The following is a 27528-nucleotide window of genomic DNA, read 5'->3' on the forward strand; positions in this document are numbered from 1 at the left end:
CTGGAAACCCACTGCTGACATCCTTTGCTCCAAGATAAGGGAAAAATTATTTTTACCAGGTCCCTTGAGCTCATGTGGTGACATGCATCATTCTCACCAGCAGGGGGCCCTTACACGGTCATCTGGATGAAGTGTGGCCAGGTGGGCATAGGTACTGCGTAACCTTCTGGCATTTGTCAGGGTCCAAGGCCTCTGCTCTGGGGAGGAGGTGCCGTAGGCCCTGGGGGTGCTAGCAGCTCTGTGCTGGCCGGGTGCCCTCCCTCAGCTCCACAGGACACACACCGCCCCAGAAGGACACACACTTGGACCAACATGGCCCTCGGCACAAGTACTTTATGTCAGTTACAGTAGTGCCACACCCAAACTACAGTAGCACAAAACATGATACTACAAAAAACAGATTCCCAGCTCCAAACCCCACGTCCACGGAGAAGCCGCCCCTATGGCTCCCCAGGCCTAGGAGGAAGGGGCCTCTCAGAGCGCAGCTGCCCAAGGCTCTGCAGGGGAGGCAGTGGGAGTGCTTCCTTTGCTTCCATCCCCGCTGGTCCCGAGTCCTCCTCGGCCTGCCCTCTCCCACTCCCTGAAGCAATGAGGGCAGAGGATGTTCCCTCCGGCTGGACCCTCAGCCCTAGGACCCCTGCTTCTGGCTGGCAGGTCCCAGTCCATGGTGCCGGGACTGCGACCCTCCTCGGGGAAGGCCGAAGGGCAGGAGGGTGGGGTGGGGGAGGGGAGGGCGCCAGGCCCAGGAGAGCTGGTCACTCCGTGGTGAGGTGTGCCTGGCGGGCTCCCGACTCCAGCTCCTTCTCTGGCTCCTGTCCTCCATTTCCTCTGAAGAGACATTAGGCCTGCCGCTGGTGGGGGCCAGGGGCCTCACCTGGAGCCCACTGCCAACACCCCTGCCCCAGCTCCAGGGCCGACCTGAAGGTGGGCGAGGCAGTGGCTGAGCCTCTGCTCATCTTGGGCGAGAAGAACGCTGGCTCCCTGTGGGAGCGGGGCTGGCCCGGTGGCCTGGCTACCAGGCAGGAGGGCTGAGGCAGCTCCTGCCTTGGTCAGGGGTGCCTGCTTCCTCAGGGCCAGCCTGGGGCTACATGAGCTCCACCAGGTGGGGGAGTCCGGAGAAAATGAGGCCGCAGGGAAGGGACGACATTCCTGGTCCCTACACCTCAGGCCAGACCAACCAGGTTGGGGGAGCCTTCCCCTCGCAGCCTCCCGTGGCTAAGAGCATCCCCCAAGAAGAGCAGTGGATCTTGCTACAAGTATTGTCTTGATTCAGCCCAAGGGGCTGAGGGTGGGCTGAAGCCCAGGGCAAGTTCAGGGGCTCTTCAGATTCCTGACCTCAGTGCCGTAGACCTGTAGGCCAGAGCCTCTGGGTGGCTATGAGGGGCAGCTGTGTGGCACTGGAGTAGGGGGTATGGCCTTGTGTTCCAGTCAGGACACTTGGGGGGCTTCATTGAGGAGGCCAAGGGGCCCCTGGGGGCAGAGGCTGTCTCCTTGCGGGGAGCCCAGGCGCAGCCTTGGATAAGGCACTAGAGAAGGGAGGGCGGGCCTGGCTGTGGTCCTGGGAGCCTGGCCCGGGCCAGTGGTAGAGGAGGGAGCTCGAAGGGAGGATCTGGGCCCTTGGGCAATGAGAGCTGCTTTCTCTTTCCTTCTTCTCTGGGAGAAGAGGGTCTGCAAGGCAGAGACCCCAAAGTGGCTGGGATGGCAGGATGCTGCAGAGAGACAACAGGCCCCGGGACTGACGGGGGGCAGTCAAAAGAAGGTGGACGGAAAGAGGACATCCATGGCATGGTGGAGTACACCTGATGGCGATGTCTCAGCCTCGCAGGGCTCCTGTGACCCGGATCCAGGGTGCTCGGGCACCTCCAGACAGGGTTTGAGGGCCCTCACCTGGCCTCATGCAGCCATCAGTCCTCTGCTGTGACTTCGGGGTCAGATCTTCCTTGCTGAGGTTCCCACTGTTGGACTCTGGGGACAGAGGCAGGCACACTGAGGGGGTGGTACCAACGAGCTGGCCCCTCCCTCTGCCGGGCCTCTATGCCTCTCCTCTCTGCACCAGGGGACCAAGAACCAGGGAAGGAGGCTGAAACCGCATACCCCAGGGACTGAGGCAGCTCTCCAGTGGCTGGGGATCCTGCTTCAGCCCAACCTTGCAGCAAGTGAGGAAGCGAGGCGGGGGGTAAATCAGTGGGGCTTGTCCACAGGTTATTTAGAAAAACAGAACGTAATAAATATACCAATCCTTTCCTTTAAAAAAAAAAAAGTGTTTCAAATGCGTTATTTCCCTGAAGATTTCCAGTGTATTCCACAATGTTTAAAAAATAGTTTCCCCAAAAATACATCTTTAAAGCACTGACACAGTGGTGTTTGTGGCGTATCTGGCGCTGGATGTGGGCAGGAGGCTGTGTCCCGCTGCCCGTGTCGGCGTGGGGCCCAGGCCTGGTGAGCAACCGGCCTGACACCCAAATGCCCATCAGAGTTGACACACGTGTGCCTGGGATGACCGGGTCTTCACAGGGGAGCAAATCTCGGATTAATGTGAGAACCCACATCACAGACTTGGTTCGGGCTGAAAACCCTCCAGCGAGGGGAAGGGGGCCCGAGGTGGCCAGGCACCGCCCTGGGCGCCGGAAGGAGCGGGCAGCCTTGTTGGCCCCGCCCCGGGGGCGGTCCTCGGCCCCTGCCCTGCTTCCTCCTTGGCTCTTGATGCTCCACCCCTCTCACCACACTTCACACTTGTGACGAGGGTTCATGGGTGAGCCGGGCGGGCAGTGGAAGTGTTCCGAGAACTCCCTGGAGTTGGAGATGGAGCCGATGACCCGGAAGCGGGACGGGCTATGAGGATCGGTGATGAGACCTTCGTGCGAGCTCTCGGGCGTGCGGACAGAGCACCAGACCTTCGGGGGAGAGACATGGGAGAGGCCGGGGTCACCACTGGCCCCATCACCACAGCAGGGAAATAAGGGCCCCGCCTGGTTCTGAGACCCCGGGGGGCCAGGAGAGCCTGTCAAGTGGGTTAGGAAGAGACAGGGGCTGGTGGGACCCCATCCCAGCTTCCTCTGCTGCAGCCACAGCAGCTCTCTGTCTGTTCCAGGCATCTTCGTGACATTTCACCTGAACGAAGGATTCTGCCCCAAAACCACTTTGAGTCCAGATCAAACTGTCTAATGGCCTGGTGGCTCCGGGCACCAACAGAAGGCTACATGTTGAATGCCAGCTCAAGGAACAGCCCGGGATGTCTTGAGTTTTCAAGACATTGCTAGAATCCCAGAAGCAGAAGGGCCCTTAGCAGTCACCTCGTCCTCTTACCTACCTGATGCAGGAATTCCTCTAACAGCATTCTTGGCCCTTGCTTGAATTTCTCTAATGATGAAGCTCACCTCCTTACCGGGTAAATGCCCTGTGGATGGACCCGTGAGCTAGGGCTTCCCAATTTGAGGAAACTTGCCTTTTGATTTTCAGAGCTCCTGGAACTCAAGATGGCAGATTCTGTCTGAGTTTGGCTTTTCTCTAATGAACTCACCTGTGCAAACCCCAGGAAGAAGAGCTGGTTATTGGTGAGACCCAGGGTGGGCAACGTCTGCTCAGCCCCGTACTTCTTCACCCAGTTCTGGTAGGCCTGGGGGGAGAGAACAGAGCTCAGGGTCCCCATGACACAGGAGCAAGCGGGGTGGGGTGGGGGCTACCGTGGGAGGTCGGGGATGGTCTACCAGCTCAGCCTAGAAGAGCTGTCCTCTTTACCTGCACTCATTCTGAGGGGAGCTCATTCAACACTATGGCTTTGAGTACCATCTACATCTAAATACCGACGGCTCTCAAATGCACGCCCTTCTAGCTCCAGCCTCTTCTTGGGTATATTCAACTGCCCCAGCTGGATATCCAAGATGCATCCCAAACTTAACACAAACACACACACACACACACACAATCACTTTCCCATCACAGTAAGTGACATCACCAACCCCCTAGTTACTCAGGCCCAAACCCCAGGACTCTCCCTTGATTCTTCTCTTTCAATCCACCGAACAACCCAAATCTAACCACTTCTCACCTTTCCCATTGCTCTATCCTGTCTCTTGCCTGGACAACCTCACAGCAGCTTTCTACCTAGTCTTCCGTGACTCAAACTGGTCCAATTCCAATCCCCTCCCAACTTAGCAACTCAAGTCATCCTCGTAAAGCAGTGGTTGGCAAAATTTTCTGTAAAGGGCCGGAGAGTAACTATTTTCAGCTTTGGAAGCCAAACACTTTTCCGCAGCAACTCAAGGGCGCCGCTGTTGTATGAAAACAGACACAGGCACCGTGGAGACGAATAGGCATGGCTGTGTCCCCCCCAATTTTTATTTATTTTTATTGATTTATCCAGCTGAGGGCTGGATGTGGCCCAGGGACTGTAGGTCTGCTGACCCTGTCGTACAGGATAACTTAGATCATTTCATTCCTCTACTTAAAACCCCTGCAGCAGCTCTCATTGTCGCCAGAATAAAACCCAAGCTCCTTGCTCAGCCGGCAGAGGCCGGCAGCCTGGTCCAGCCCCTCCTCCGGCCTCCCCCCTGCCCTGGGCCCTGCCCTCCCTCCACGCTGCCCCCGTCCTCCTTCCTGTCCTTGACCACGCCAGGCTTGGGTCCATCTCATGGCCTCCGTACTTACTCTTCTTTCCCAGCTTTCCTGCCTCTTCCTCATCATTTAGGTCTCAATTCAAATGTCATCCCCTCCAGAAGGCCTCCCCTGGCCATCCTTCCCCCCATTTTCCTTTATTACTTTGGCCTAGTTTATATTCTTCTTTTCCTTATCAATACCTGAAGTTACCTCATTTATTTGTGTAGGTATGTATTGCCTTTCTCCCCCTCCCCACCCCATTAAAATTGGGAGCTTTAGGACAGCAGGATCCCTGTCTGTTTTGTCACAGAATCTCCGGCGCCAACAACAGTACACGGTGGGTAGAAAGTTCGCGATTCCCTTTCACTGACTAATGGACGTCAGGCAAGTTGCTGAACGTTTCTGGGGTGGTTTCCTCACCTGCAAAACGGGCGTGTGATACATAATTGTAAAGCTGTCGGGGGTGCTGAGCACAGCACCTGGCGCACAGTAAGACCTCAATACCGGGCACCTCGTGGGATTTCTGCTCTCACTACCACGGGAGCTGGAGGCTCTGCACTGGCCTCTGGTATCTCCCTTCCAACTCAGCTAACATCTCCGAGTGCCACTCCGGACCAGGCCCTGAGCCCAAGTGGTCACATGCTATCTTTCTAACACCCAGCGATGCAGGGACTAGGTAGCCACAGCCATGTATTCTGAGGCTCAAGGAGGCTGAGTGACTTACTCCAGACCCAGGACGTGAGCCGGAAGTGGCTCCAAGACCACTGACCCCTCCCTCCTTTCCTGGGCCCACTGCTGCCTGAGTCAGTGGTGGCTTCCCCTGTAAAGGGAAGAACAGGCAGGTCTTCAGGTGGGTCTAGCCCAAGCCCTTTCTGGTGACCTTCAGTCGGGCTGGACTCAGAGCAGACAGCCTTTTATGTGCCAGTTCCATGCTAGGTGCTTCACAGACACCCTTTCAATCAGTTCTCACTGCCACCCATTCCACAGATGTGGCAACTGAGGCTCGCAGGGCTGCTGCACTTGCCCCAGCTTGTCTACAACCACCCTTAACTGAGAAGCAGCTGGACAGTCCTAACCTTGGCCTGGGGTGTGTGAGGAGGGGGCCTCTTACCCGATAGGCCGCCTTGAGGCCCCCATTATCAGCGATGTTCTCCCCGAGGGTGTGCCGGCCGTTCACCGGCTCCCCGTTCACGCTGTAGTTGCCGTACTGCTCCACCATGCACTCGGTCTGCTGCTTGAAAGCCTCCACGGATGAGTTCTTCCACCAGGGCCGAAGGTTCCCGTCCTTGTCATACTCCCGTCCTGCGGGGTCAGACAGAAGCGTCAGGTCAGGGGGAGAAGAGGCAGAGCCGGGACCCGTGCTGCTGGTTGTGCCTCTCCTCCCAGGGAGAAATGACCCACCCATCTACCACCCAGCACCGGGGAGATGAGGCTGGTCTGGGTGCTAAAGGAGCTGCATGAATCAGCTGCTGGGGTGGGGGTGGGGGGTAGAGGAACCTGATCTCAGCAAAGGACCAGCATGTTCAAATCTTCGGTGGAGCTGGATTCACTGTCAAGGCTGGTGAAGGGCCTCTGACCCTGAGCCAGGAGGAGGTGAACGCAGCCAGCAGTGCTAGGCTCATGGGACAGGGCCCGGCCTCCAAGGCCTTGCCTCCTCCTTCTTTGCCTTGGAGTCCCCAAGGCAGGAGGCAATGAGGAGGATTCTGGACATTAGCTGGTGAGGTGCTAACTCTTCTGACTGTGGTTGGACCAGAGAAATCTCTGGAGTGGTGGAGAAATGTTCTCTCCCCGCTGACTACTGATACCCACCCCTGGCACTGCACACCGTCCTGGAGCAGGGTGCTCCCCTGTGAGTCTGCCCTGTCCTCACAACCACCACAAAAGCATCATGCCCATTTTACAGAGCAGAAAACAGAGGCCTACAGAACTGATGGGACTTGCTAAGGTCCACACAATTGGCAGGTGGCCGGGCCAGGATATGAACCCAGATCCTTCTGTCTCTAAGGCTAAGACCCTTAGATGGGAACGGAGCAAAGGCAGAAGCAGTGGTGCCAGGAAGCTGGTGGGGAAATCATGTGAAGGGGACCCCGAGGAACCTGTACCTTGATCATCAAAAGCATGAGTCAGCTCGTGGCCCACGACGACACCGATGCCACCAAAGTTTAAGGCACTGAAGGGGAGGACACGAAGGTGAGAGTGATGCCATGTGGGGAGGGACCACTGCCTTCCCAGCCTGGAGACACGGCAGAGTCCCGCAGGGCTCCAGCCAGGCCCCTGAGCCAGTCAGAGCCTGGTGAGTCTGCTCTGCCCTGCCTGTGCCCGCTGGACGCCAAGCACTGTGCCAGGTGCTCTGTGGCACCGCACGGTCCTCTTTGGTCATCCCAAAGGCTTAGGCCTTGGTAACTAACTCTATAAATGAGCAGACAGAGGTGTGGAATGGTTCAGGCACTTTGCCCAAGGGCCACACAGTCAGCAGAGAGCAGGTCTGGGATTCGGACCCAGGCCTGTGTGGATTTCATTTCCGAGACAGTGCCCTCACTCTTCCCACCTTCCCAGCTGAGACTGTTCTAGAACGCTGTTAGAGGGGAATTTCCCTAGATGTGGCTCCTACCCCCAAGTTCCCACCGTGCAGGGGCTTCCCCGGTCCCGGAGAACCCAGAGGGAAGCACAGGGAGTAAGGCTGTTGTTTCCATGGCAACATCTCCTGGCCGGTGGGATGAGGAGCTCTCAGCGAGGTGGGTGTGCGCGTGGGGTCAGCTGTGGGCCACAGGGCCGGGCTGGGCCGGGGGATCCACTGAGGGGTGTGGGGAGGAGACGGGGCGGGAGCAACAGAAGCATCGCGTACTTGGGTGAAGAGCGGGTGTAGAACGGTGCCTGCAGGATTCCAGCTGGAAACACGATCTCATTCTTGGTGGGCGAGTAGTAAGCGTTCACCATGGGTGGCGTCATGCTCCACCTGCAAGCGAGACACACGGGCAAGCTCAGAGCCTGCTGGGGGAGCGCAGGTGGGGATGGCCCATCTGGAGAGTGTCCAGAGCCCTAAAAGTGTGGATTCCCCTTGACCCCAGGCCCCAGGCCACACAAGCACACAACAGTCCCAGAAACTATTAACTTTAGCCATGTGAGCAAGCGTAGTGAAATCTTACTTTACGTTTAATTTCATTTCACTGACTATTAAAAATGCTGAGCATCTCAGGACTTCCCTGGTGGTCCAGTGGTTAAGACTCTGCGCTCCCACCGCGGGGGGCACAGGTTCCATCCCTGGTCGGGGTACTAAGATCCCCCATGCCATGCTGCGTGGTCAAATACAAAATTAAAAAAATGTTGAGCATCTCAGAAAAAAAAAAAAGAACAAAATGGACCATTACATACTAAAAAGTCATTACAATCCAGGCTCAAAATGTATTTGTCAGCAGTTTTCAAAGTGTGCTCTGTGGATATCTGGCGGGATGGGAATCCCTCAGTTCCCTTTCAGGGGTTCTGTGAGGTCAAACTATTTTCATAATAATGTTAAGATGTTATTCGCCTTTCCCATCGTGTTGACGTTACATTGATGGTGTAAAAGCAACGCTGGGTAAAACTGCTGGAGTCCTAGCTGAGTCAGGCTGGTGGCACCAGCTGTTCAATTGGTCACCATGTTCTTCACCAGAAAAAAAAAAGTCATTTTCACTTAAGAACATCCTTGATGACACAGCATAGCTATTAACTTCATTAAATCTAGACCCTTGAGTACAAGTCTCTAAATATTATGCGTGACCAGATGGGAACCACTCATAAGCATTTCTGTTTTTTTCATGGAACACCATTTGTACTTGAGAGGATGACTGGTGTTTGACAGACATATCCTTGAAAATGAATAGAGTGAACTCATCACCTCAAGGAAAACAACCGACACCGTTTGTTGCCAATGATAAAAATGCAAGGTTTCCAAAAACCTGAAGTTTCAAGCAAAATTTTGAAAAACTGGTATCGGCCACCACTAACTTGACAGCTGCCCAATATTTAAAGACTTCTCTCTGGAGGTCAGCAGTGATATTACCAAAGGTGGATTTTTTTGGATATTCTAAAATGAAGAAGTTACTGTTTGCAAGATATGTGAAATTCAACGAAGCACTGTTTTCCCAATGACCAATGCACGGTGTTACAAAATCATACCGCGGTAAAAGATCCATTCAAAGCGCAAGACAGACCGATGGATTTCAGTGTAACAGAGTATGAAAAGTTTATGAATATGGTTTCGGAGGGCGGTGCAACTAACCTTTAAGAAAGTTACACCTGTCGCGTTTTGGTATAGTATCAACGAAGGATGTGCACATGTATCAAAAAGCCTGTTCAAAGGTCCCTCCATTTTCTAACTACATGTCTGTGTGAGGCTAGAATTTCTTTATTCCTATCTTTTCTTTTTTTTTTTCGGCCACACCGCATGTGGAACATCCCCAACCAGGAACTGAACCTGTGTCCCCTGTACTGGAAGCGTGGAGTCTTAACCACTGGACCACTGGGGAAGTCCTAGAATTTCTTTATATATTTCAAAAAATATATTGTACCAGAATGAAGGCAGAAGCAGATGTGAGAATCTGGCTGTCTTCTATTAAGCCAAACATTAAAGAAATTTGCAAAAAGTAAAACAATACCTCTCTTCTCAATAAATTAAAAAAAAATTGTTCTTTTTCATAAAATTTTCAGAAAAATCAATATAACTCCCATAGGGCTTCCCTGGTGGTGCAGTGGTTAAGAATCTGTCTGCCAAGGCAGGGGACACAGGTTCGAGCCCTGGTCTGGGAAGATCCCACATGCTGCGGAGCAACTAAGCCCGTGTGCCACAACTACTGAGCCTGCGCTCTAGAGCCTGCAAGCCACAACTACTGAGCCCATGTGTCACAACAACTGAAGCCCACGTGCCTAGAGCCCGTGCTCTGCAACAAGAGAAACCACTGCAATGAGAAGCCTGCACACTGCAACGAAGAGTAGCCCCCGTTCGTCACAGCTAGAGAAAGCCCGCGTGCAGCAACGAAGACCCAACGCAGCCAAAAATAAATAAATAAAATAAATTTGTTAAAAAAAAAAAAAAAAATATATATATAACTCCCATAAACAAAAAAGCTTTGGGGGGTTCAATGATTTTAAGAGTGTAGAAGGGGCCCTGATGGTAGATAGTAATGAAACACTTGGATTCCAAATGGTTTTTCTGGTGGGAAGGGCCAGTGGGGAGTGGAGTGAGACAGAAAGGATATTTTCTCCAAGAGCCTCGACAGTCACTATGTCTCCTCCAGTAAGTCCCACAGAGATGTATTAAGGGGTGGGTATATTAATGAGTAGGAGACTAACTTTAGATGGAAAATTTTAAGCTAAATTAAAAGACTTCAAATAAATTCACAACACTGGGGCAGTGCCTGTGCCTTATTCTGGAGATCAAAAACCACCTTCTTGTACGTTTATGGGGAGCCCTGGTTGACGACAACTCAAACCCCTGTTGTCCACAAGAGGGAGCCAGAGGCAAAGAAGTTGCTTTCTCTTTTCTCTAACATTTACCCTGCAAAATGTTTTAGGCATGGAGGGAGTTTAGTCTGAGAACTAGTACTAGGCTGATTACATCTGAGTTTTCTAGGAGGCTATTAAGCTCCTCCCATCCTATCTACAGATAATGAAGCAAAGGCTCCGAACGCTGAAGTGGTGGAGCTGGGCGGTGATGCCAGGCCTGCTCAACTCCAGGGGTGAAAGCTCCGTCTGGCAACAGGCTGGGCTCTAAGGGCACACAGACTTGGGCTGATCTCAGCTCCCGGCTTCTGAGCGGGGTAACAGCCGCCCCTGCTCCTCAGAGGGCCCTCGTGACAGTCACATCCCGCACCCTGCTCGTGCTGAAGGAGAGCTGGGCCCCCATACCTGCCTGCAGGAGCCCGTGCCCTCCCAACGAGGCCCGGGGACTCACTGATCTCTGTTGGGCGCTTTCCGGAGCTGGTCGGCAGTGACCCTCCATGAGAAGTTGAAAAACCGCATGGCGTTCTCGAAGTAGAGGTCTGGAACCGCGGTGTACTGGACAGGCGGGAGCAAGCCACAGGGTCAGAGCCCACTCAGGTCCCTGAACGCAAACCGTGTCTTCTAAAACCGAGGAAACTGAGACCCCATGCAGTCAGGGGGCTGGTCCGCAGGGCAGAGACTAGAACGGAGGGCTCAGAGCTGCAGGCTTGGGCTCTTCCCTTGGCCCTCACCACCCCCCCCACCGCCCCCCCCCCCCACCGCCGCCTTCCAAGGACACACCAAGAGCTTCACCCAGGGCCAACCAGCACCCAACAGTGTCTCCAGGCAGCAGGAAGCCCCTGCAGCCGTGCCAGGGCCTTAGGTGGGAAATATGTCCAGTGGGGTCCAGAACTTTCTGCGATGATGGACATGTTCTACGCCTATGTTGTCGGATACGGTCGACAGCAGCCACATGTGGCTTCTGAGCATTTCAAATGTGGCTAGTGCAACCTTTTAACTTAATTATTTAATTCATTTTGATTTTAATTAATTAGCCATCTGTGGCTAGTAGCTACCACGCTGGCCAGCACAGACCTCATAAATCCAGCTGGGATCTGTGAAACCTCAGGGGACAGGCATTACTGCACACCTTCCTCACCACTCAGCCCGGCCTTTCAGCTCTTGCCAGGGGCAAGGTTCTCCCTTAGATCTGCTCTAGGACTTTTTGGCTTTACATCAGGGCTCTGGTAAAATGCTAGGCCCTTGGGGTCATGACTCCAATCCTGTGGGGTCTCCCTGGGCTGTCTCCAGGAGCCCCTCGTCTTATACCATAATACCCTGGAGCATCTAAAATTACTCTCAAGGAAAAAGGCTGAGAATATGAGCCCCATATTCTCAGAAGTAGTTTTAATGTTCTTTGGTTTTAAATATAACCATGATGAGCGGTTATTACAATTTCTAAAATGCCTGAATTCACAAATTTCAATTATAAGGTATAAAACTTTATCTTTCGGGGCAGAAGCACAATCCGTTTAAAGGAGTGATTTGCCCAAAGGTCTAACCACCAGGAATGTATCAACTACGCTTGTTGCCTAAATTAAGCTTAAACGTGCACTTGGGATTTATTCCTCCTCTTTGCCATTAGCATTTCGAAGTCCGAATGAGAGGTCCAGGTTTCTCTGGGGAGGTTGGGGAGAAGCCTGGGGATAGGAGGCAACTCGGGGGGCTGGGAAGTGTATGAGGGGTTCCACTCTGTACTCTACCCCCTGATGCTTTAAGGACACCGATTCTCTCTACACCTTCTAGGATCTGTTTTCCCCCATTATTTCCCACTCATTCAGTAGAGCTGACTGTGCTGTGCTGGTCATTGACTGCTGGCGGCTCTGGGGAGGTGGGGGTCACCGGCTGGCCCAGGAGAGGAAGGAGCAGATAACGGCTCCTTAGTTCGCAGTCCATGCCCAAACCCCACACCACATCATCTCCAGATGTCTTGACAGTCATGGTGCCTCCAGCGGCCCACCCAGACCCAGCCTCTGCCCTTTCCCAAGCGGGGTCCCCATGGGTATTCAGGAATGCAAGGGGGCAGGGTGGGAGCCACTCACATCACTGAACACTTTGTCCAGCTCCTTGGGGTCCATGATAAAGTTGGGGTAGCCTATCATGTTGTAGATCGCATCCGCCTGGGCAGGAGAGACACAGAGGACAGTGAACGCCCAGCAGTGCTCTGTGGATGCCGGGCTCAGGGTCTGGGCCAAGGGGAAACGGCCCAGCTCCTCCCATCTCAGAGCTTTCACGTCCCTTCCTCTTGTCTAACTTCCACTTATCCTTGGGGTCTCTGCCTAAATGTCACGTCCCAAGGGAAGCCTTCCCTGGTCACCACCCCCTGCTGGGCCGCATCTCATCCATGGTCACACCTCCCTTGCACACTTAGCACAGTTTGTTTTCATACAGTCGTTAATCTGATCATGTGTTCAAGGCTGTCCCTCCATCGTGCTGGACTTTCCACCTCCTGAACACAGGACAGCGACCGTGCTGCGCTCATTGGATAAAACTAGTCCCTTCTTCATCCACCCTCGTCTCTCTGAGGCTGCTGCCCTCTGTGCGGGACCCCTCCCAGCACCCGTCCAGCCTCACCTTTTCCTTGGCTGATTTCCGAGTGTCTTCATCCATCCACTTCAGGGTGCTCAGGCTCTCTTCAAACGCCTTCTTGATCTCCAGGATTATCTCGCTGGCCTGAGAAGACAGCAGCTGAACCAGTCAGGTCTGGGCACTGGACTTGCCTAAAGGCAGTGGGCATCCCAGGGAGAAGGATGACACCAGGCCAGAGACTCAACTCAGATCCTGGCTTGAGGTCTTGTGCTCCAAGGTGCTGGGCTAAGGAGGGGGGCCACAGCCATGTTCCCCCAAACTCGTTCCTCTGAACACTAACATCCTGTGAGATGAGGCTGGACTTCTGTAAACAGGGCTCCCTGGTCAAATACACTCAGGGCAAGCTTTGGGAACGTTGGAAAAGTCTCTTTGCTGCGGGACTTTTCAGAGCCTTTACTGGGTACCAGGCGCTGCAACTCTTTTTAGAGATGCCAGAATATGTAGCTGTTCTCAGATGTACTGGATCACAGAATTCCTTTCTGATGGACTGGGCTTTAAAATCTAGAGAGGTCGAGTTCTGAGGAGCGGTTTCAGAAATGCTCTGCTTGGGCTGGAGATGAATGGCTGCTTTTGAGGGTGATAACGTTGAGAGCAGACCCGGAGACTGAAGACTCTAGGGCAGGGGAAGGTGGAGTCGGGCAGCAGAAAGAGCAGAGGGACTGATGGCATCAGCCACTAACAGGTAGGTCATGGTCAGTCACGTAACAGATTTGAGTCTCAGTTTGCTAACCTCTGACTGCAAATAATATCTATGCAGTTAAAGTTAGAAATAAAAGTGGTACCAACGACGTTAACAGCTACTATTTATTGACCCCTTCTTCTGTGCCAGGTGCCCTCTTGTGTGCACTATGTCATTTAGTCTCCACTGGCAGGATGGACACTCCCACTTCCATGTTCACGGAGTGAGATTATCCCAAGTCACCCAGCCAGGAAGAGGTAAAGCCAGGATCTGAGCTGGGGCCTGGCTGTCTCCTGGTGCTCAGCCATGAGGTTCCTCTGTCCGTCACCCCTCGAGGTCAGGGTGCTCTGTCAACATTACCTCTCTGGGTCCTGCCTGCCTCTTGGAGGTGGAGATGGCTGGAATAACCTGGCCGGGCTGTGGTGAGGGTTACATGATAAGATAAGGTGCCTGGTACCCGATCATAGCAGCTATTGTGCATAACTCAGATTATTCAAGGCTTTAGAAAACAGGGCCTTGGAGTTAAAGCTGGAGCCCTGGCCTGGGGTAGGGAAGGTCCAGAGCAGACCAGAGCGTGGGCTGTCAGGCTCGTGAGGGGCCATCGCAGGAGTGATGTCACAGCCTGTGTGCACAGGGAGACACTTACTATGTTCTTGCTGTCCTCGGCGAAGGTCGCTTTGACGAACATGGGGCCCAGGGCGAAGCCCAAGGTGTTCTCTGTGTCACTCACGCAAAACTTCCAGCGAGGAAGACAGGTCTGGAAAACACAAGGCAGAGGGGTTACTTGGCCCCCATCCTTCTTCCCAACCCCTGTCTGTCTGGGAGGTGGCACCAGCTAGGCCCGTGCTCCTGTCCAGAACTTGAGGGAGACCTTTTCTGACCCAGTGGAAGTTATTTTAGGCACTGGACCAAAAGGCCACGGGATAGCCCTAATCACCGGCATCTACTACTTCCTGCAGAGCACTTCACAGATGCTGATGGTATCCTCCGGAGCCATCAAAATGAACCTGGGAGCCTGATGAGGAAACAGATACTCAGCAAGGCGAAACTGCTGGTCCAGAGGCCCCCAGCCACCGGAACTCTCACGTGCCTGATTCCACACCCCACACCCCTCCTGGAAGAGGACGAGGATCCTGGTGGCAGAGAGCCTTGGGCAGTTAACTTTCTACCCCCCGGTGAGGCGCTAGCTTCAGCCCCACCTGCTCCCCTGCCCTGGCAGCCTTTGGGGACAGTCCGTATGACCACAAGTGGTGGCCCTGCTCACATAAACCCCTGTGCTGCAGAGGAAGCCCAGTCTTCTTAACCCTGAAGAGCAGGTGGTAAAAACCACCCAGGCTCAGGGTAGCCTGCTTCATAACAGCCATCAACTGAAAACAACACAAATGCCCATCGCCAGGCAGATGGATAAACAAAATGTGGTATTTTTATACAACAGCAAAAGACTTGGAAACAAAAGGGAAGGAACAACTGATGTACACAACATGGATGAATTTCACAGCTGTTTTGCTGAGCAAAAGAAGCCCGCACAGTTGTGTGGTCCCATCTACGCCCACCTCTGGGGATGCTGGATCGGGAAGACTGATGGGAATGGCGGGCAAGGGACCCTCCTGGGCAGAGCATGCTGGACAAACGGCTGATGAAAATGTTCTCTGTCTTGATTGGGTTGGTGGTTACAGAAGTGATTTCATTTGTCCAAACTCACTAACCTGTATACTTAGTGTATACATTTTATTGTGTGTAAATTACACCTTTTAAAAAATTTTCTTAAAGGCAAGAAGGAAGAAAGGAAGGAAGAAAAAGGCACTCCAGCCTTCGCTAAGTTCTTTTTTTTTTTTTGCAGTACACGGGCCTCTCACTATTGTGGCCTTTCCCGTTGCAGAGCACAGGCTCCAGACGCGCAGGCTCAGTGGCCATGGCTCACGGGCTCTGCCACTCCGCAGCATATGGGATCTTCCCGGACCGGGGCACGAACCCGTGTCTCCTACATTGGCAGGCAGACTCCCAACCACTGCGCCACCAGGGAAGCCCCTCTAAGTTCTTTTAAACTCTCCCAGCTGTGTGTCCACTTGGCCACCCCTCTCCTCCCCCCAACCCCACCCACTGCTCTTCCTCAGCTTCAAAGCCTACAGCTGGACACGGGCTGTACCGGATCTGGCGGAGCCTGACCCCACAGGAGGTTGGGCCCAGGGGGATTCTAACTGCTGGGCTCTGTGGGGGCTCCAGGCTGGGACGGCTGAATCACGGACTGATTCTTATTGTCTTCTCAGGGGGTTCTTCGCGTAAACCCGTTCATTCACGCACGCGTTCATTAACTCACACAGCCAGTGTTCTCTGAGCAGTTCTGCTGTGCCCTGACTGTGCTAGGTCTTGCCCTCTGGGCTCAGCTGAAATGCCCAGAAATTCGGGGGAGAGACAGGTGCATAAAAAGCGTAACAGCATCAGCAATAGTAGTAAATGTTTAGTAAGTGTTTACTGGGTGCGGGGCCCTACCCTGCAGAATCCTCGCTGTTAACCCGACGAGGCAGGTACCCTCTGTGCTCCTTTCTGCAGATGAAGAACACGGTGTGCAGTATGGTAGCCTTCACAGCAGACTTTGCAGGGATTCCCTCATGTAATCTCAGACAACCCTCTGGTAAATAGGGCAGTGATGAGTTACCCCTTTTTACAGATGGGAAGACTGAGCTCCCTGATCCAATGAAGTGATTTGCCCAAGGCTGTATGGTTAGAGGAAGCATTGCAAACTCAGAACTTCTGACCCAAAGCTCTGTGCTATTACCTCCCTACGAGGATGGGCACCTGGATGCTGTATAAGGCTTTACAAATTAAAAGTGTTTTCCCAAATGGAGGCCATTCCCAAGGGTCCTGTGAGATGAGGTCAGGGATGATCCCAAACAACAGATGAGAAAACTGAGGCTCAGAGAGCCTGGGAGACCACGTGTTCAGGGGACAGAGTCCCTGCCTTGTCGCGTCTGTGACCCAGGCGCTCACCCAGGGCTGGTCCAAGATAGCAGCAGGTGGGGCAGGAAGGAGGGCAGGGCAGCCAGCTCTTCCCCTGGCCCTTCTCTGCGGGCCCAGGGTGGCCTTCGTGGCTGAGCAAGCCCCTCTTGTCAGGAGCAGGGATTGTTCCCAGCCTCCCTCTCCCTCTGTCCCCTTCCTGCCAGAGGTGGGTGTACAAGGGGAGGGAGAGACAGAACTTTCCCCAGGATCAACTCCGGGACCCACATGCTGCCATTCTCTGCCAGTCCTCATCTGGCTCTGCCCACTGCCCTGGACTCTGGGAGGGGCTGCAGGAGCAGAGTCCACCTGGCGCCAGCTCTGCTCGCCCCCTGGGGTCTTGCTAGCTGCGGTCCTGGGCGTGGGCAGGGTGTGCCGGGGTAGGGGGGCTTGGCACTCCAGCCTCCACTGCTCTGTGGCTGGGGCACCTCCTAGCTGCCTGCAGGGGTCCCGGCTTGGTGTATCCCCTCAGCACATGAGGACTGATCGGTTTCTCTCAGCCCCCTCAGCAGACGTGGGGGCCTGGGGCACAGACCCCATCTCAGTGTCTCCGTACTGGGCTCAGAATCTGGCACATGGTGTCAGGGTGTCAGTGAACACGCACTAGCTGGCCGTGTGAACGACACAATGACCTCCACTTCCTTGGGGAGGTGGAAGTAGCTGGAGGGCAGGGGTCACAGTGGGGCAGTTAAAGCTGGTGAAGGGACTTCCCTGGTGGCCCAGTGGTTAAGACTCCAGGCTCCCAGTGCAGGGGGCCCGGGTTTGATCCCTGGTCGGGGAACTAGATCCCACATGCGTGCCGCAACTAAGAAGCCCACATGCCGCACCTAAAAAAAAGATCCCGCGTGCCTCAACTAAGACCTGGCACAGCCAAATAAAGATAAATAAATAAGTACTGAAAGATAAAATAAAATAAAATAAAGCTGGTAGAAACCACCTGGTCTGGGGCTTGGGAGGATAATGGTATCAGTGGACACTCGTGTCGTACTTACCGTGAGTCAGGGGCTGCTCCAAGGGTTTTACATTTATGGTGAAGAAGTAGTATTATTGGGGGGGGCCCCTGTGTGAGAGGGGGCTGATGATCATACCCACCTTGCAGGGATGTGACAGTCACATGAGTTACACAAGGAAAGCCTTATCACCATCACCATTGAGAAGGAGTCGGAAGGGAAAGCCCAGAAGCCACCTTTTGCTGTAAATTAGCTAAATCACTGAGAGTCCTCTTTACACTTGAAGACAGTGTAATCACCTCTTCCTGGAAACTTCTGCCCACCCCTGGCTGGCTTAGATCCCCTCCTGTGCACCCAGGGACACCATGGTGGATCCCTTCAGTGGCCCTCTTCATCCTCTGCCTGTTGTCTACCTCCCTCGCGAGTTCTAGGGCCTGGCGCACAGCAGGTGCTCACCTTCTTAGTCCCGTACATGACTTCCATGAACTTCTCGTCGGCGTCCTGAAAGCGCTGATCGAGGAAGGAGCTTGTTTTCCGCACCAGGTTCCAGATCATGTAGTTGTTCAGTAGGCTGGGGCAAGAAGATGACAGACAGGCTCAGAAGTGCCCCAGGTTGGACGCACAGCAGCATTCCCCCCACTGGCCTCTAGGGGGCGCTCACGGAGATGCACCCTGGATGCTGTGTGGTACTGGGCTGAAGAAGGGAAGGAGTGGCCATTTCCAATGTTTGGGGAAGACCCAGCCAGAAGGCCAAAGGTGGGAAAGGGGGTCTAAGAATCGGAGGGGAAGGAAGGAAGCTCTGGCCAGCCAGGCCAAGTTCTCTATGAATGAGAGCTCTCACTGCCCCCATCCCCAGGGCACAGAGAACCATCTGTGGCTGGTGTCACCTTTGCAAACAAGTCACCTTCACACATAGATATAGTGTTCACTATGGTGAACATCCAGCCTCAAACTGGAACCAACCTGAAAGTCTGACAAGTGGGGAACAGTGAGTAAATAATCATATTTATACTTGATGGAATATTATGTAGCCATGAAAAATGAGACCTGCAGAGGGTCTGGGACGACATGGGGAAGGTGCTTATGGTAAAGGTCAAGGGAAAAGCAGACTATACATGTGGTCACGATGATGGCAAAAAAAGGAACCATGTATTAGAAAATCCACCTCTTGCTCTCTCTCTCACATACCTGCTTCTCTCCACAAACACACATACACATCCCATAAGATCAACATGAGTGTTTTGGGTAATTTGAATTTTTTTCTGTAGTTAAATACATTTCTGCAACAAATCTTTACAATTAAAAAATCATAGGACTTCCCTGGTGGTCCAGTGGTTAAGAATCTGCCTTCCAATGCAGGGGACGCAGGTTCAATCCCTGGTCGGGGAACTAAGATTCCACATGCCGGGGGGCAACTAAGCCTACACGCTCTAGAGCCTGCATGACACAACTAGAGAGCCCGTGTGCCACAACTAAGACCTGACGCAGCCAAATAAATAAATAATTTAAAAAATTATTATTTTTGGCTGCGTTGGGTCTTCATTGCTGTGCATGGGCTTTCTCTAGTTGCGGCGAGCGGGGGCTACTCTTCATTGTGGGGCGCGGGCTTCTCATCGTGGTGGCTTCTCTTGTTGCGGAGCACGGACTCTAGGTGCGCGGGCTTCAAGAGCTGTGGCACACAGGCTCAGTAGTTGTGGCTCGCGGGCTCTAGAGCACAGGCTCAGTAGTTGTGGCACACAGGCCTAGTTGCTCTGTGGCACGTGGTATCTTCCCGGACCAGAGCTCAAACCCGCGTCCCCCTCCACTGGCAGGCGGACTCCTAACCACTGCACCCCCAAGGAAGCCCACTAAATAAATATTTTTAAAAAATCATAAATATTAACTAAATTATTAGCTAACATTTACTGAGTCCCATTCAGTGTCAGGCACTGTGTTAAAATACTTCACACAGATTATTTCACTCAGTTCTCTGTATTCGTATCCCCATTTTATGGATGAGGAAAATGAACCCGAAAAAGGGAAAGAAACATGCCCAAGGCTACCAAGCTGGCGGGCAGAGGAGCCTGGGTACCCTGCAGCCTCTCACAGAAGCCAGCCCAGGGCCCATGTTCCTAGTCAGTGTGGCCCCCGTCCTGGCTGAGGAGAGGGGCCGTGTGTGACCAAGAGGCTGCCCATGAGAAGCCCATCCCAGGTGGCCGGGTGCCCTTACCATTTGTCTGTGATGTTGATGAGAGTGGAGACCTGGCTCAGGTACTCTTTGTCATAGACGACTATAGGCTCGGATTCGTTGATCTCCACGGGGTAGAAGATGGTGTTGAGGAAGGGCAGCCAGTTGATGGCGGGCGCCAAGGCCTGGAAGGGAAGCAGACAGCATGACTCTGGCTGGGCTGCTTCTCCTCAGAGCCCAGGACTCTAGGTCGTTCTTCTGAAGAAGGCACCATCAAGCCCTCACCGCAGACAAAGCAAAGAGCTGGGCGCTGGCTGACGGTGCACTGGGCAGATGTGATGTCAAACCCAGGCTGGCTGACTGTTGTCAGAGACGCTGTACGTATAGAACTGTAAGGCACCAAACACCAAACTGTAACTCGAAATGGAATAAGAGGAGACACAGTGACAACAGCGGCAGCCACTGTTGGTCAAGCCCCTCCAGTGCCAGGGGCCACCATCAGTGACACACATCTTCTCTCAGTTGGACCTCATGACAAGCCTAGGCGGTAGGTACCATTATCCCCATTTTACTAATGAAGAAACTGAGCCTTAGAGGGGTCTGCAATGGATGTGTGTAGAATCCGGAGCCAACTGCCTGGGTTCATACGCTTACTAGCTGTGTGACCTGGAGTAAGTGGATGAGCCCCTCTGTGCCTCGGGAATCTCATCTGAAAAGTGAGGCTCATCATCATCATAAAACCCACCCCACAGGGTTAGTGTGAGAATTAAACAATCCTGTCTGCTCTACTCAACGTGTGGTCCTGTAACATCAACTAGATTCTATATGATAAGTCTTCTGTACGATTGGTAACTACAAGAATAACAGCAGTAGAGTGCACAGAATTCTCTATGCACAGGAGGTCTTTCTCAGGCATGGGATCTGGAAAAGCAAGCATAGGAGGATAACCTCAGCAAGAGAGGAAAAGCCCTCAGCTCAGCCCATGCCCACACAGGAAGCCAGTCAGCTCTATTTTAAGATAATTTAAAAGGAGCACCTGCACACAACCCTCCCCACAGAGGCACATGCCACTTTGCATAACTCTCAGCTCCCAGAGGGCTGCACTTGCCCTTGGCCCGCCTAACGGCAGCCCCACTGCATAGAGCTCCCATCTGTCTATCTTCGGGGTCTCCGTGTCCACAGCCAGGAGTTCCATTTCCCACCAGGCAGCCTCCAGCCATGCGAGCTATTTCTCAAGGTTCCAATTACTGTCTTTTGAGTGTTTTGATGACCAAGTGGCACAACTTTAAAAAAAAATTGGGGTAACATAAAATTTACCACCTTAGCCATGTTTAAGTGTTCAGTTCAGTGGCATTAAGCATAATATATTCACGTTGTGCAACCATCACCACCATCCATCCACAGAGTTCATCTTGCAAAACTGAAACTCTGAATCTATTAAAAATAACTCCCCCCAACCCCCTCCCTCAGCCCTAGACAACCACCATTCTACTTTCTGTCTGTGAACCTGACTACTCTATGTACCTCATCTAAGTGGAACCATGCAGTCTATTTGTCCTTGGGACTGGCTTATTTAACTTAGCATAATGTCCTCAAGTTACACAACTTTTGAATGGACTGCTCTAGTCCTATTTTCCCCATATGTTCTGTCGTTTTTAGTTCTTTTCAGTCCTGTAGTTTTACAGGATGCAAGGTTTTTCAGGACTGCATATACTGTGTTACAGCAAAAACGCCTGTAACGTCAATGGTATCTGGCATTTAGCGAGCAATCAATGTTAGCTATTATAATCATTGATGAGCTATTGTAATCATTGCTCAAAGTCTCCCAAGAGTGGTCCTGGGACTGATTCCAAATTCTGTTCTTTGTTCCCTTGAAAACGGGCAAAATGTAAGACAGATAAAGGAAGCGAGAGATGCCTTATAAATGGCCTTCATACAGGAAGATCAATTAAGAACGTAAAATCAATCTGTGACATCGATGAATCTATAACCTGCTGGTAAATACTTATGATGTCCTCAGTGACAGAGGCAGCCATAAAAACCTCCCACTTGACAGTCTCTCTGGTTTTAAAGGGCAGCTCAGCTGCTGGGGAACAAGGACCTCAAAGGACTGAGGAGGGCAGGTCCCGAGGGCAGTGGTGTGCTGGTAAACATTTAACAACTGGCTCTCAGTGATGCCGGATAATTTGCATTCCCACCATGACCTATTGCAAACTACCCACAAAGTTGGGAAGAGCTGTGCCCAGTGGGCCCCAATACATCCCCATCTGCCTGGCACCAAGGTGAGCTGGGAAGAGCCCTGTTTTGGAGAAGACCTAGACTGGGGTCCCCATCATGAACCAGCTCTGGACCTCAAGTCACTTTGCAGCCTTTCTCTCAAATGGAGACAAAAATCCCTACCCAGGTGGCGCAGTGGTTGAGAGTCTGCCTGCCAATGCAGGGGACACGGGTTCGAGCCCTGGTCTGGGAGGATCCCACATGCCGCGGAGCAACTGGGCCCGTGAGCCACAACTCCTGAGCCTGCACGTCTGGAGTCTGTGCTCCGCAACGAGAGGCCATGACAGTGAGAGGCCCGCGCATCGCGATAAAGAGTGGCTCCCGCTCACCACAACTGGAGAAAGCCCTCGCACAGAAACGAAGACCCAACACAGCCAAAAATAATTAATTAATTAATTAATTAAAAAAAAAAAGCTGACGCAGCCACAGATAAAATAAAAATAAATAAAAAAAAAAATCCCTGCCAAGGGTGGGCTACTCTGTGCCTCTCGGGACAGCTTATACAATAAATCGAGCTTCTTTTTCCCCGTAGCTTGTCCATTCCTCCCTCTCTTCCTGGCAAGAGCTCCTTAAGCAGGTGACCTCTGGGGCTCTCCATCAAATTTCTATGGCTGCAAAACTTGAAGGTGTCCAGGTGAGATGGTCAGACAGGGCTCAACACTTAGAGCCACCTGACAGTGTGACCTGCTGGCAAAGTCCCCCGGGAAAATCGCCAAGTTTACAAAATGTCGCTGTTTATACAATTAACAAGAGCTTCATAAACTGCAGGTGATTGGAACTCTCTGATCAGGGTACAGATACAGGTGATGATAAATCCCCATATACTTAACACAAGCCTGTTCCTTTTGGGAGAGCAGGTGTTCTGTGCAGGTAAATTCCCACAACTCTGAAACAGAGTGCATGTTGAATACCAGGATTTTCACATTTTCAATCTTTACTGATTTAGTGAACACTTAACTTAAACCCGAGTGCCTGGGTCCATCTCCATGGAGACGGCTGTTTTAACCAACCAGGACATTCCACTTGTGACTCAAAGCCTTTGGGGCACACAGATGAGCTCTATTTTCCACACCCGCAGCCAAAGAGCACTGCTGGTCACCAAGCACCCAGCTCAAGTAGGCTTGCAAACTGGGAGAGGAACGAGGGTGCTCCCAGGCTCTATCTCAGCTGAAGAATTTAGAGCAGAGGGTGGGGCTCATTCCCAATCAATTTTTGGTGTGGAAGGTCCTAGAAAGGAACAGGAAGGTCCTCAAGCCCCTAGAGAAGCAACAGAAGGATGTTGGATTCATGGGTCTGAATTCAGACTCTGCTGCTGGGGGCTTGCCTGGAACCGCCGTGTATTCCTAGAACCACACTGTGAAAGGCTGGGGCGCCTTTCCCTGAGCCTCCTGGAGTCTGGGAAGAACACCAAATTTCCAGATACCAGGGAACAAAAAGACATTCTCTGTCCAAGGGTGGAATGAATCAAACTGGTTTAGGGCTGGAGACGTGGGCTGTCATCACCGATGACACAGGAATAATACTAAGATCGATTACTGTAATATGTTCGAATTGCATGTCAGTTTACAAGATGAGAACTCATCCTTTGCCTTATCTCACCGTTATGCAACCCCATGGGCAGGGCAGGCCGATTCTCATCCAGGACACCAGGCTTCAGGGGTCCAGGACTTCTTTAAACACGAGATATAATTTTTTTATACGTAACCATGCCCATTTCTCCTGGGAGACGCGCCACAGTTTTCAACCTGTCCTCAAAGAATTCTGTGACTTAAAGTTAAGAACCACTGCCCCTTATGAGGGCAGGGGCTGTCCCTCATTTGTCTCTGTGTTCTGCAACGGAGCAGGTGTAAATGAGCAAGCAAAGCCCATTTTATAAGGAAGGAAACCAAGGCTCAAAGAGGGGGTTATGTGACTTGCCCAAGGCTCACGGTGGGGCTGGGCCAGAGCAGTCTTCTGACTCCAAGCCCAGGACTCACACAACTCCAGGCTGCTGCCTCTGCTAAAATCCTCCCCAACCTGGGAGCTCTGTAGCTGGGAGGGAGGAAAAGCCTTTCCTTGCTTGCTTGGAAGAATAGAGCAAAAGCAATGATGAAACGACATCTAGGGGCAGAGCCTGGAAGCCACGCTGGGGCAGATGTGCCCAGGGCTACTGTGCTTTCTCGGCCACTCTCGGGCTGTCAGTTGCCTTCGTGGCCATGCAGGGGGGAGAGGGACTGCTGGAGCCCTTCTGGGCTGAGAACTGGGCAGCTGGAGCAAACCAAATCATGTTGCACAAACAGCATCTTCCTCGACTTCCTGGCCTCGGAGCGGAAAAACAGTGCCAGATGGTGCCCAGCACGGGCTGCTGATCTCCATAACAATCCACTCAGCACCACTCCCCCTGATGCCAGCTCCTCTGGGGACCTAAAGGGCAGCTGGCACCCAGAAGGAGGCCAGGCTCTCTTGCCCTCATCCCCAGCCTTTGTGTGGGCTGCACCTCCGCCTGGGACACTCAGTCAGCCTGGCCCCTGCTCTCTTATTCATTAGACTCACCCTCCCTGACTTAGCTCTGCCCCTGGCCCCAGTGCCCTGCTTCTTTTGCCCAAAGCACTCGGCAATGAGATTGAGCTTGTTTCCTCGCTGGTGTCCCTTACTCGCCTGGAAGCACGTCAAGAGAAAGGCCCCAAGGTAGCCCCACAGACACCTGTTGGAGGGAGGGATGGAGAGAGAAAAAGGGGTAGGGACCTAGGTGTTCTTCCCTAAAGCAGCAGAGATGAGCCAAAATCTAATGGATGGGCAGGACTCGGCTGGGCAGAGGAAGAGTGAAGCCTCACCACAGGTGGCCTGGACATCCTTCCGAGCAAGGAAGCACGGCCTAGCCGAGCATTCCTGGGCGATGGCAGGAAACAGGAAGATTGACTAAGGCCATTCTGCTGATTCCTCTGCGACCCCAGAGCCTGGGGGAAGGCTGGACACCAACATGCCACGAACTGGAAAGAAGGAACTGGCAGGCAATCACCTCACTACCTGCAAGTCCCAAGCAGCCACCAGGCGGCAGGCTTTGATAGAGGCTGACCTACAGAAGAGCCATCGACTTCTCAGATGGGTACACCCAGTGCAGAGGGCGTCTGACCCCAACCCTGTTACAGCTCCAGGAGGTCACCAGGGGTCGCGGTCAAAAGCAGAGCTCCAGTGAGCCAAGCCTGAGTCCAGGTCCCAGCTCCCCTGCCACTTAGGAGCCTAGAGGCCTTGAGCACATCACCTGACCTCCCGGCTCGGAAAAGGGAGGTGACATCAGAACCCAAGCTTCACGTACTTGACGTACTTGAGCTTGAGAGACTGGAAATGCCCAATGTGAGCCAATATTATCACGACCACAGAGTCTCCCAAGGTAGCTGCGGTTGCAGAAAAGCAGCCTGGCGTAGGGCAAGAGACTGGCTTTGGCTGGTCTCCGGCTGTGTGGCCTTCAGCAGGCAACTCTAATTCCCTAAGCCTCAGTTCCGTCTGTGAACTGGGGACAACGACCATCCCTGCTTCATGTGGTTGTTCTGAGGGTCTGGTGAAGGGGGTGTAAACACCCCAGTCTAGTGCCCTCCATCCTGAATTCTGTGGTGCCTCAGCCTCCGCGTCAGCAGAGCTCAGCTACCTGCAGTTCGGCTGCTGTCACTTTGTGGTAGAGGAGCTCCTCGTCCCGGCGCTTCTCCTGGGGGATGGTGATGTTGGCCAGCGCTGTCTCAAAGTCCAGGATCTGCTGCATCTGGGACCGGATGGTGTCCTCGTCCCCTCCGCCCAGCAGCTTTCCCAGCTGGACCATGTAGTTCAGGTATCCCGTCAGCACCTGTGGGACCCAGCACCCCCCATCCGTCAGTGGCTGCTACCCACTGCCCACTGGACAAGGGGGGCAGGGTGGGGCAGGCCAGCTGCAGCCCCGGGCAGGGAGCCAGGGGGCTGGGGGGTTTCACCCAGGATACCCGCTGGAAACCAGCTTCAAGAACGGTTTTGGCAGTGCACTCCTTCACTGGTTCCCCATGGCCCTCAGGATAAAGCCCACAAAGGTCCCGAAGTGGGCTGGTCCCTGCTGTCCCAGCCCATACTCCCTCCTGGACGCTCATCACATGGAAGCCACCAATTGGGCCATCGCTCAATCATTGGAACGCACTTCTGAGCCACCCTGCTCTACCAGGCCCCCAGATCTGAATTAGGTCTCCAGGTTACTTTCTCAGCTCACCCTTCCCTTCTCACAATTTATCATCATGCCTCTAATCGGGTGGTTAGTTACATAACATCTGCCTCCCCTCCTAGACTCGAAGCCCCATGGGGCAGGGACCAGGCTGGTCCTGTTCCCCACTGTCTCCCTAGCATCAGGCACTTGGTAGCCACTTGCTCAGCACAGTGGGTGGAATCATGAATGGACAGTCAACCAACTTCAGGCCAGGTCTCCCTGGGACATCACAGGAGGCAGCCAGGGGGAGGGAAAGGTGTGGGCTTTGGAGTTAGCGGATCTGGATGAGAATCTCAGCCTCACCACTGATGACTGGCTGTGTGACCTTGATAAGGTCACTTAGCATCTCTGAGCCTTATTTCCTCCTCTGTAACAGGCCAGGTAAAAATAATGTCCATGTGACACATGAGGCGAATGAAGTTCAGAGATGTTCAGTACCTGCAGGGTTACTGGGAGGGCCAGAGGTGATGTGTGTATAAGGTGGTGGGCGTTATCACTGCCTCGCTCTAGAATGGGGACAAATGATACCCCTCCCCTGCCAGGGACTGCCAGGTAAGGGACACCTCTATGCTCCTCTAGCTTCAAAGACCTGCAGAGGTGTGTACACTGAGGGAACACCCAGGGGGATGAACCATGGAGAGAGGGGGTCTGGGCGGGAGCCACTCTCTAAAGAGGCACACCTACCTTCTCATTCTCGGTTTTGTTCAGGTAATAATCCCTCGAGGGTAAGCCCAGGCCAGACTGGTCCACCTGAAGAGAAAGGCGGGGTGAGAGGGGATCTCCCATTGCACTCGCACACCTGCACACGCACACCTGCATGCAGTCTCTGTTCGCTCCAGGGACGGCAGGCACATGGCAATGGAGGAGCAGCTCAGGCCCCAGCAGCGGCACAAGCTGGTAGCCGAGGCCATCCCTGGGATGGGCCCCCCAGCGAGGGGACAGACACATGTCGGGCTACATGCCTTCCCACACATGTGGTCAGCCATGGGGATTTGGGGCCCTTCTGAAGGTCAGACGGAACCACCCTCCTCTTTAAACTCCTTCTAGGCTTGGCAGAGCACTTATGCTTCATTAAACACTTCCCAAGGTGGTGAGCAGTCCAGAGCCACTCACGGCTGTGTCACCTTGGTCAAGTTGCTGAACCTTTCTGATCCTCGGGTTCTTTACCTGGAAAATAGGAGAACTATCTAACCCACAGAGCTGGAATGAGGATTCAAGGAGAAAGTGCCAGTGAGGGCCTTGTTGGGTGCTGGGCAGGTAGGGAGGGTCAATCCCTGATAGCTCCTATCAGAGCCCTGGGCCACACCTTGACATACCTAGAGTAGGTATTGCTATAGTTCATTTGACTGACAAGGAAATTGCATCTCAGAGAGGCTGAGGCACTTGCCCATGGTCACGCAGTGAGTGAGTGGCAGAGGTGGGTGGGAACTTAGCCTTCAGGAGGCCCAACCCGGGTTTCTCGCTTCTGCCTCTGAGGGTGGGCAGAGCAGGGCTGGGGTCCCCTGGGTGTGCTGGTACTCAGTCTGGGGCAGGCTCTGGCAGGAAGAGGTGGACTCAA

The 27528-nt window shown here is 53.3% G+C and overlaps 1 protein-coding gene across 5 annotated transcripts in view; it reads right to left on the reverse strand.

Annotated features, from left to right (window-relative positions):
* Positions 1–315: 315 nt before the first annotated feature.
* The window catches only part of ECE1 (endothelin converting enzyme 1), a 113824-nt gene continuing 86611 nt past the window's right edge, over positions 316–27528 (reverse strand). For 2 of the 5 annotated variants that reach the window (XM_032627863.1, XM_032627846.1), the window contains exons 7-19: positions 26655–26720; positions 25395–25586; positions 19535–19677; positions 17782–17896; positions 14028–14138; positions 12688–12786; positions 12156–12233; positions 10526–10629; positions 7442–7552; positions 6699–6766; positions 5708–5898; positions 3521–3616; positions 316–2894 (exon numbers count right to left, since the gene is read on the reverse strand). In XM_032627863.1, coding sequence (XP_032483754.1) covers positions 2718–2894; positions 3521–3616; positions 5708–5898; positions 6699–6766; positions 7442–7552; positions 10526–10629; positions 12156–12233; positions 12688–12786; positions 14028–14138; positions 17782–17896; positions 19535–19677; positions 25395–25586; positions 26655–26720 — 1551 coding nt within the window. In that variant the 3' untranslated portion in view covers positions 316–2717. Of the gene's footprint in view, positions 2895–3310; positions 3398–3520; positions 3617–5707; positions 5899–6698; positions 6767–7441; positions 7553–10525; positions 10630–12155; positions 12234–12687; positions 12787–14027; positions 14139–17781; positions 17897–19534; positions 19678–25394; positions 25587–26654; positions 26721–27083; positions 27138–27528 lie in introns of all 5 variants that reach the window. The other 3 variants (XM_032627854.1, XM_032627838.1, XR_004349314.1) reach the window with 3 other exon arrangements.

This window comes from Phocoena sinus, chromosome 1 (assembly GCF_008692025.1).
Source record: "Phocoena sinus isolate mPhoSin1 chromosome 1, mPhoSin1.pri, whole genome shotgun sequence".
Taxonomy (NCBI): domain Eukaryota; kingdom Metazoa; phylum Chordata; class Mammalia; order Artiodactyla; family Phocoenidae; genus Phocoena; species Phocoena sinus.